Raw genomic sequence first — 10577 nt, forward strand, 5'->3', positions numbered from 1 at the left:
CAGGATGGAGGTACCTCAGAAAACTAAATATAGAACTACCATATAAACTTATTTTTAATTTATGAAAGCAATGCAACCCCAAATAAGAAAACCTTGCTGTGGCCTTTAGCAATAGCAACTGCTGCCATCTGCTGCTTGTGACCAGTTTTTCTGTTCCTCAGGTGGTTCTTAGGTGAGAGAAAGAAAACTGTCCTTGTTACTCTGATATAGTATAATGACCTCTCTGTCTTCACTCATCTAGTCACGTGCCAGAAACCATTAATAATTCACCCTTAGAAGTTTCCTTTATCTCCATTATAACTGTCAAGGCTCTAGGTGAGCCTGTCATGACTTTACCCAAAACTAATTCTACATAATGCTGATTCAGCTTGTGTGCCCCAATTCTTAATTGATTTCAAACAAAATCTCGCTTTGGTTTAATATCTGGTTCACTTTCTTTTTCTACCAGAGCCGTGATCGTGGCCTGTGTCCACATGGGGTGCTAGCTTTCCATTTGCATCCTAAGTTCCAGTAACCATCATTTCATGTCAGTCACTCCTCCTTATGACTACACCGTGCACTTGGTCATCATAATCACACTACTTCTGAAATGGTAAATTCACATTCTGCTCTCTGACCACAACCTTCATGCCTCTGCAGCTCTCACTCCTACTCCAATGACTTGCGTTCTTGAACCTCAAGACCACCATTCCCTTAACCTCTCAGTTAACCCTCTTCCTTCCCTACCCTGTTAGACTCCATCTGTGATCTTTTTTTCCTTCTCCACTTTTGCTCTTCGATCACTTTAACCACTTCAGTAACCCTCAACCCCCTCAAACACACCTGAATGAATCCAGTTGTCTGTCTTCAGCTTCCCGGCTGTTGGGTCCAGGCATTTAAAATGATGTAAGTGAACAGATTGGACCCTGATGGTTTCACCATCTCCAAGTTCACCTGGACCATCAGTGCTGCCAGGTAGGGTTTCACTAGTTAGCTTTTTGACATTCTCAAGCACATTTAAACCTGTTCCACTCTCCTCATATCTTCAATACTTCGTCTGCTCTTTTTATTAACTCCAGCTCCTCCCACCAAACCTATAGACACAGCTCATGTGCAACTAAACTTTCCCTTCTCTTATGAAGGAAGGGGCGTGTGAGTAAGGCTTCCTGTCGACCACCCAGTCTCCACCTGCACCTCTGGTGTTAACAACTCCTCTCTTAGATCATTCCTATCAATATTCAAATATGGCTAATTCTCATCCAGCTTATAAAAGAAATAAAACCACCTTAATGTCATCTGCTCCTCCAACACCAGTTGCTCCATAATGAAATCAAATTATTCCCTACACGTTATCTCTTTCCTCCTCTTTGCTGAAACTGCTGCTGTTGAGGTCACCAACACCTCTGATGTCTATTTTACATGTTCTCTCTGTGGCACTTCTCACTGTTGACCACTTAGCCCTGAAGTACCCTTTCTAGTTTACCATGTACTCCTATGTCTGGCCAGTGTCATTTGGTGCCTTCTCTTCTTTACTTTCCCTTAGGGTTCTGTCCTGGGCCCTCAGGCTCTGCACACTCTCTGAGTCTTTCTCTCATTCACTTCCATGACTTCAATTACCGTCCATTTCAGAGGGTTCCAAAATCCATCACCAGCCCAGATCTCTCAAGCTTCAGTTAGACATTCAGTCACCCTTAATATTTCTACTTAGTGTCCCACATATATCTCAAACTCATTATGTTCCAAACTGACCAATTCCCAAACCTGCTTCTCAGGCCCCAAACCTGGGCATCTTCCATGAATCTTCATCTTCATTCCCACCTCGTCATTCCCCAAACACCAATCATTCCAGCTCCTAAATATCCTCAAAATGATCAGCTCCCAATTCTCCATTCCCACTGCTACTACTCTGATTGAGGCCACTATCTTCCACTTAAATAGCGGATCTCCCTGCTTCTATTCCTCTATTGACCACACTGCAGCCAGTGATCTTTCTAAACACAACAAATTTGACTCCACCTATCCTTCGCTTCAAACAGTTCAATAACTGATCATGCCTCTGCCGACTTCAGTTGCCTCTCTTGCCACATTACACATCAGAATAGATTTCCTCTCTTTTTGCATTGTGGCATCCTCAGCGCCTAGCACAAGGTAGGTGCTCCATGGATACCAAAAGGCTAAGGCAGCACGAGGTTCTATATCCACTTGTGGGCCATAGGAAGCAGGGTGGGGCTCTGTCTGCACCTGCTGGTTGGCTGCAGCAGCGAGAATGCATGGCCCTGTGCACTCTGCCGCTCAGTCCAATCTTTTCTTCCCATGAGGTAACACAACCTCCCTATCCTCTGTGGGGGAGGGGGTGGGAGTGGTCACCAACTCGATCAGAGGCCAGCTCCCCATCTCTCCATCTCCTGAGCCCTTTTCTACGTGGAGAGGGCCCCCGTGCAGGTCCTGGGGTAACGAAGACTCCTACCCCCGCCGGCCGGAAGGTGTCGCCCTCGCGCCAGAGCAGAGGCGCAGACCAGCGGAGATATACCCACCCGCAGCGCACGCAGGCGCAGAGGGCTCTTCCGGCACCGGGCTGCCCTCGCCGCCCCCTCCTTGCCGGGGATGCTGAGCCTCCGCTGTGGGCTGAGGCAGTTCCCAGCAGGAGCTGGTACTCGAGCTGCCGCCAGCCTACCCTTGGGCGCCGAGATGCCCAAGAAAGCTGGCGCGACAAACAAGGCCAGTTGCAAGACCCATGGCAGCGGGAGGGTGGGGCGGCTGGAATGCTGGTTGGGGAGCGCGGGAGTGAAGAGGGATCCGTGGGTGGGTGGGAGCGCCGCCAGCTGCTTGTTGTCTCTGCGGTCCGGGGCTCCTGCCCCCCGCCTCACTCGGCCGCGCCCCGGTCCAGCGGGGGAGGTCAGCGCCCGGGCCGGCGGTGCGCGAGGCCCTCCCTGAGTTGCGTCTGCTGATCTGTCCGGCCTCTCCCTCTCTCTCAGGCCAGCGCTTCGTGTTTCGGCTGCTCCGGGCGGCCTCTGCTTCCCTGGGAGCTTGCATTCTGTCTATTCCCCTGGACTGGTTCTCGCACCTCTCAGTCCAGTATACACTACTCCCGCTTCCCTTCCGCCGTCTCTGAGGGGCTGACTCCAATAACTCTAAGACTGCCTCCTGCTGGGAGCTTCCCTGGTGTCCCAAAGGCCCGACTGCCTGCCCTTCTTTGCGTAGTGATGGCCTGTGCGTATCTCGTCGGCACTCTTAGCACGTGTGTTAAGTAGATTTATTCTTTCTCTCTGCAGTCCAAGCTCCTTGAGGGCAAGGACCATGTGTCCTTTTTTATCTTTATCTATCCTTTGCCTGCGTGCTGCCCTGGTGCTTAGTTTGTGTTTGTTGAATGGAAAGTTCATAGTACAGCTTCTGGCACATAGTAGTCCTTTAAATACCACTTCTTCCCCCCTCCATCCCCCGCAAACACACCGCTTCCAGCCATAGTTGCTCACAAACATGTATTAACTTATCCTGCTTGAAATACAAAGATTAGTAATAAATGGTATCTACTCCTGAGGAATAGGAAATACAAAGCAGACGGTAGGAACCAGCTCTAAGTCAGGTTTTCCAGGGCAGGAAAAAAAGCACTTTGTGGGGTTGATGGCAAGGCTTCATGGCAGAATTGATTTGAGCCATGAAGGATGTTGGAAGATCATTCTAGGGACCCGGAAATACCTGGACAGAACAGATTTGCCTAGTTTGTCCTGGTTAAGGATGAAAAGGAATTGTGGAATTATCAAATGTGTGGGAAAGTAAGGTTGTAGTGTGGTTGTTGTTGTCGTTTTAGGGTAAAAGCCAGAGCAAGGAACAAGAGAGACCGCTTCCTCCCTTAGGTCCTGTGACAGTTGATCCTAAAGGTTGTGTCACCATAGCCATCCATGCCAAACCTGGTTCCAAGCAAAATGCTGTGACAGGTATATCTGGACACTGGGGTGGGAGTCTTGTATGAATCAGTTGCCCTGGCCCCCAATCCTCCCTTTGTCTTGGTTTGCTGAAAGTTTATCCTATATGGTGAAGTGTATTTTTTGCATCTGCAGTTAGAGGCTTCTTCATTCTTAGATTTTAATGTAAACGTGTAAATCTGGTGTTTAAAAGTGAATATACCATATTTACAGCATACCAAGTTAGGGAGTTCCCACTGTAGCTCAGTGGTTTAAGAACCTGACTAGTACCCATAAGGATGTGGATTCCATCCCTGGGCTTGCTCAGTGGGTTAAGGATCCCGTGCTGTGGTGCTGTGATGTAGGTCACAGACATGGCTTGGATCTCGCTTTGTTGTGGCGTAGATGGACAGCTGCTGCTCTGATTCGACCCCTAGCCTGGGAACTTCATATGCCATGAGCACCACAATAGATAGATAGGTAGGTAAATAGGTAGATAAAGAATAGAATATCAAATTAGATGAAAAACTGTTGTATATTTTCCTTTTTAATATGGTATTTTATTAAACAAACTTACTATGATCAATTAGAAATGTATACAGATATCAAATAATTATGTCATGCATCTGAACCTAATGTTATATATCAATTATACCCCAATTTTTTTTGGCCCCACCTGCAGCATGTGGAAATTCCTGAGTCAGGATCAAACCCATGCCACAGCAGTGATGACACTAAATCCTTTATTGCTAGGCCATCAGGGAATTCCAGTTATACCTCAATTTTTTAATAAAAGTGTTTCAGAAAGAACACATATAGAAATATATGTAGCCTATATTATTCTTAGTTTGTCCTATGCCAGAAGTGGGGACATTGGCCAGAGAAAGAAAGACTTTGTTTTTTGCCTTTTTTTTTTTTTTTTTGTCTTTTTTTGCATTTTCTAGGGCTGCTCCAGCGGCATGGAGATTCCCAGGCTAGGGGTCTAATTGGAGCTGTAGCCACCGACCTACACCACAGCCACAGCCACGTGGGATCTGAGCTAAGTCTGCCATCTACACCACAACTCAGGGCAATGCCGGATCCCCGACCCACTAAGCAAGGCCAGGGATCGAACCTGCAACCTCATGGTTCCTATTCGGATTCATTAACCATTGAGCCACGACAGGAACTCCTGTTTTTTGCTTTTTGGGCTGCACCTGTGACATGGAAGTTCCCAGGCTAGGGGTCAGATTGGAGCTGTGGCTGATGCCTACACCACAGCCACAGCAAAACCAGATCCAAGCCATGTCTGCAACCTACACCACAGCTTGCGGCAACACTGGATCTTTAACCCACTGAGCAGGGCCAGCACAATCTCCTGGATAGTAGTCTGGTTGTTTCCACTGAGCCACAACAGGAACTCCCAAGAAAGATGTTTCGATTGATTTTCAATGACCATTGGTCCAAGGAGGGAGAGGAAACCTGAAATCTGGGAACCTTACCATCAACACCTCTGTGAACTTGTTTTAAATCAAAACAGTACAAAATATTTCTGGGCCCAGCTTCTTCATCTCTCAGATGAGGTGGTGGGACTGTTATCTTTTAAGATTCCCTGAAATCCAAAAGTTGCCTCAGGAATCTCTGCAGTGAGCAAGGGGGTGGTCAGTAGGCAGGACTCCTGAGTAACTGTGTTTATATTTGTTTTAAATGTTGGGGTTTCAGAAGAAATTGGGTGGCGAGGATTTTGAGTGGGGAAAAAGCTTGAAAACCATTGATCTAAATTAATCCTAAAGGTCTCTTTCACCACTAGAGCCAAAGCTCTGTATTCCAATGTTTTTAATATCTTGCAAACAAGACCTCAGAATTGGGTGCCGGGCCTGGTTTGTGCTAATGGTCATGTTAGCTTGGCTATTCGTTGGTCATACCCTCCTTGGCCAGCATTTTCTAAGTAGTTGCAGTGGGCACTGTCTGCTGTTGGAATACCACGTTTCATCAGATCTACCTGGCCTTCAACTACAAGATACACATAATTTTATGTCCCAGGAGGAAAGACAAAGTCCACATCAACTAAACACTTTCTTTTCCACCTATTATAAGATACATGTAGATTTCAAAGATATTAAAATGTGAAAAACTGTGCATGTTAGAATAAGTGACAGGATAGAAGGAGGGCTGTTTTACTGTCTCACTCCTCTGGATTCTGTGGCCATGTTTACACAGGCAAGATGTATGTGTGTGGAAATACACAAGTAACCCCAGATGCAAGAGCAGCTCAAGCTCATGTGCAGACTGCCCTGAGTATATGCTTCTCTTTCTCAGTAGTCACAGCGGAGGACTGTGGGTTGGCTGCTCTTTTATAAAGGCTGTATTAATGAGGGAGTCAGGACCACTCTTCAAAAAGCAGAGTTCATTGTTCCTGGATTTCAAAGCATGCATTCACATTTATTTTGAATCACTTTCTAGCCATGTAACCTTGAACACATTACTTCTTGGTTGCAGTTTCCTCATTAGTAAAATGGAGATAATAAAGGTATTAATATCATCATAAAAGCATAGGATTAAACACATTAGTATTTGTAAGGCCCTGAAAACATGTTTGTATGTCCTTAAAATTAGCATAAGTGCTACCTAAAGATTAACAAATAAATACATTTAAAAATATTAACAGAGGCATTTCACATAAATGCATATAGTCCAGTGCCCACATTTCCCTGGTGAGGAAACCCTGAACAACCCTGTACAATCCTGGGAGCTGCCTCCTTCACTCATTTCCTCAGTGACACAGCTGGAGCTAAAGCCCAACTCTGACTCCCTGCCTGGGCTCCTCCTATCAGACCAAGTGCGGTTTCAGTTCCTAAATCGAGGTTAGACTCATCTTGGTCAGCAGGGTGGAATAAATACCGATTTTCTTCTCTGGATTTCTTTTCTGTAATGGCAGAGACATGTTTATGCTCCCTTAACTGTGATTAGTTTAATCATTCTTCATTCAAGAGTTATTAAATTCAAACCTCCTATATGTCAGCAGATGCAAACACTTTTACAAAAGATCCTCACTTCATGAAGAAAAAGAACTCCATGAGGGTCAATTCTACACTGTTTTCATTCCAGATCTGACCACTGAGGCTGTAAGTGTAGCTATTGCAGCGCCTCCATCCGAAGGAGAGGCGAACGCTGAGCTCTGTCGGTATCTTTCCAAGGTCTTTGAACTCAGGAAGAGCGATGTGGTTTTGGATAAGGTAGGTCTCTCTCTCACTCAACATCGGTCATTATTTTAAAATCATAGGTTTTTTTTTTTTTCTTTTCCAAATAGTTGAAAAACCAGTTTTTTTTTTTTAACTCATATTCATTTAATCGCTAAAATTTGTGAATTCTATTTAGTTCATATTCATTTTGAAAATGTAATGTCTAGTTTTATTATTACAGAAATTGACAAAGGAAAGTAAAAACTCTGGAGAGTAGTGAAAAACTGTAGTGAGATGGCATCTAAGAGACAGTCTTGTCTAGAACAGAAACGGCTAAGGAGAAGGCAGGCGCTAAGCTGTCAGGAAAGCTCCAGCCCACCTGTGACAGTCCCACAAGGACACGGCTGTGGGGATACAGCTGAAGTCTGCTGTCTTCAATAGCATTGGAAAGTTTAGTGTGTTATCCTGACACCGTTTTTTTTTCCTTTTGGTCCAGGGTGGTAAATCTCGTGAAAAAGTGGTGAAGCTTTTGGCCTCCACAACTCCGGAAGAGATCTTGGAGAAATTGAAAAAGCAAGTTGAAAAAAAATAAAAGCAAGAAGTGAAAAATACATCCTTGAGAAACTTTTTCATTGCTAATGTTGAAGAGGCTGTTAAAAGGAAAGTATATTTAAATATACAGAGCATATATTTAATAAGTTGAAAAATACATACATATATTTAATAAGAACAGGACTCAAAAAAGAAGAATGAAGCTTTAAAGGTACCATACGTTGAATTTAGGTTCTAAAATTCCTGAATCCAAACGGCTTGGAACATGTTAATCTGATTTCATGGTATTACAAAGTAACAGAGCTGGGAAGGGTATTCAAGGTGACCTGACTCAGCCCTTTTCAACTGTGATGGGGCTTCTGAGATCCAGAAGTTGAGAGGTTTCCGGGTCACATGGTGCAAGATGGCAGCTGGAACCTAGATCCCTTGACTCCTAGTTGGATGCAGTTTATCCTGATAATGAAATATTTCCACAACACTTCTGGAATTCTGGGAATTGCCTTCTAACCCACTTTACAAGTACCAAGGAGACAACCTGCTTTGTAGTGTTGCTTTATATTTTAAAATGCCTATCTCAGTGCAAAAATGTTTTTGTGTCTTTTTAAAACTTTACTGAGCATGTTGTTAAAAAGTAGATGAGAATAATCAAGACATAACTTGGGAGTTCCTGTTTTGGTTCAGTGGGTTATGTCCCCAGCTAGTATCCATGAGGATAGGGTGCGAGTTTGACCCCTGGATTTACACAGTGAGTTAAGGATCTGGTGTTGCCATGAGCTGTGGTGTAGGTCACAGACGCAGCTCAATCTGGTGAGGCTGTTGGCTGTGGCTGAGGTGTAGGCCAATAGCCGAAACTCCTATTCAACCTGGGAACTTCCATATGCCACAGGTGTGGCCCTGAGGAGCAAAAAACAAAAAAAGACTTTAATGTTAATTTTCATTTTTGGGAAGCCACTGAATTTTCTTCCTCCTTTGACGGTAAATGGAGTCATCATCATATCTGGTGGTTCTTATGAATCTCCAAAGATCCTTAAAAGAAGAGAGAAGATCTGGAAGCTATCTTCAGTATTTGTACAAGGCTATCAGAAGTCTTATCTATACTGCAGCTTCGAAAGCTAATATTTTGTTTTTAAATGTTCAGTACAAATTATGGCAATTTGTTAAGGTAAATGACAATAATTTGATTACCTCTGCTAATAGAAGAGCTGATTTGCAGTTGGGTGCTTTGTCTAGAGTAAAAATATTATTAAATACAAAATCCACAAAAAGGACCAATAATAAAAATTATGGATAATAAAGAGCACTAGGAATTACTTGTCTAGTCCAACTCTTCCTCTGTTGACAGGAGCCAAGGACAAGCAAAGGCAGGTGGTTCATCCAGAATCAGGGTAAATGTTAAGGGCAGAGTGTGGGTTACGCTCAGCTGTCTCTTCTAGGCCATGATGCCATACTGCCTGCATATGTGCCTGTTTCACACGGCCTTTTCTACTCTTTCAGCACTGTTCCGGTGTGTGCTCTACAGGCATTTACTTGTGGATTTTACATGGATCACTGTTTGTTAGCATGCTTTCCTTGATAAGTAACAGAAATCTAACTCAATCTGGCTCAAACAGTAAAGGGATTTGTTAGCTCACATACCTGGAAAGTCCAGAGGCAGGATTTACATAGGGGTCATTTTGACTCAGCAGCTCCGTAATGTCATAAAGGATCCACTTTCTTCCCTTAACCTGATTTATTTAGTAGTGCCAGCTTCCTCCTCAGGCCTGTTTCCCTCATGGAGGCCAAAAGGCAGCAGTTCGGGCTTCTTGTCTGTTCACCTTTCACCTCCTCCAGAAGGAAAAAAGGCCTTTTCCAAAAGCTCTCAATCAGCTTCTCCTTGTATCTCAGCCCAGATCAGGCCACACGAAGTTTCTAAATCAGCCCCTATTGTCAGGAAATGCCGTATTATAACACAAGTTACCTAAACTGAGACTAGAGGGGAGAGTTACTCTAACTGTTTCAGACTAATCAAGGCCCATCCTGGAGCTGGAAATGGGCTCAGCCTACTCAGTGACGGTTCTTGAATTAAAAATTGGGTAAAGTTAGGAATGGACACTGGATAATTATCAACAAATATTCATCACAATAACCTATTTATCTCACTTTTTTTTTTTTTTTTTTTTTTTTTTTTTTTTTGCTTTCCAGGGCCACACCCGCAGCATATGGGGCATCCCAGGCTAAGGGTCGAATTGGAGCTATAAGCCTCCAGCTTACTCGACAGAGCCACAGCGACCCCAGATCCGAGCCGCAGCTTGGATCTATACCACAGCTCACAGCAACAACACCAGATGCTTAACCCTCTGAGCGAGGCCAGAGATCAAACCCACAACCTCATGGTTCCTAGTCGGATTCATTTCCCCTGAGCCATAACAGGAACTCCTATTTATATCATTTTAAATGGCATATTTTAACATAGGAACTTTTTTGCCTAGGCACTTTTTTTTTTTTTGAGAAACACACAGTATCTCTTAAAAAAGAATACCCATTTGTTATCAAGAATTGTTGCCAGATGTAGGGCTGTGTTTGAGGACATTTTTTCCCTTCTCAGCAAACGTGGTTGCCTTTACCAGTCTCGTGCTCTCTTGACCCACACAGCTGTTCCCCACCTGAGGCCTTTGTACCCTGACCTGATGTGAAAGTTTAGTTAATGCAACTTTCTTCAGCTGGGACATGTTCTTCCTGCAAGAATATTAAGGCAGGCCCAGTGACCTAGGACAAGGACACAAAATCCCCAACCTCTGTAACATTTGTCTCTCTAGCCCTGCCCACCCTCATTCATTTTAAGTGAATACTTGAAACAGTCTGTAAAGTAACCTGATTTCACTGCCTTTCTCGTCCTGAGGGTCCAGCCTTTTAGGCAGCCCATGAAATGAGTTCTGAAAAATACTTAGCCAACTTTGGTGAATGGTGTCACGGTGACGTTCTAGCACTGCATCTGCCATCTATC

General features: G+C 44.2%; 1 protein-coding gene across 1 annotated transcript; it reads left to right on the forward strand.

Annotated features, from left to right (window-relative positions):
• C7H15orf40 (chromosome 7 C15orf40 homolog) lies at positions 2526 to 8901 on the forward strand. The gene is made up of 4 exons (XM_001929182.5): positions 2526 to 2697; positions 3788 to 3914; positions 6969 to 7096; positions 7539 to 8901. Exons 1-4 carry the CDS (start codon positions 2584 to 2586, stop codon positions 7632 to 7634), a joined length of 465 nt encoding a protein of 154 aa, XP_001929217.2. The 5' UTR covers positions 2526 to 2583; the 3' UTR covers positions 7635 to 8901.

This window comes from Sus scrofa, chromosome 7, assembly GCF_000003025.6.
Source record: "Sus scrofa isolate TJ Tabasco breed Duroc chromosome 7, Sscrofa11.1, whole genome shotgun sequence".
NCBI lineage: Eukaryota > Metazoa > Chordata > Mammalia > Artiodactyla > Suidae > Sus > Sus scrofa.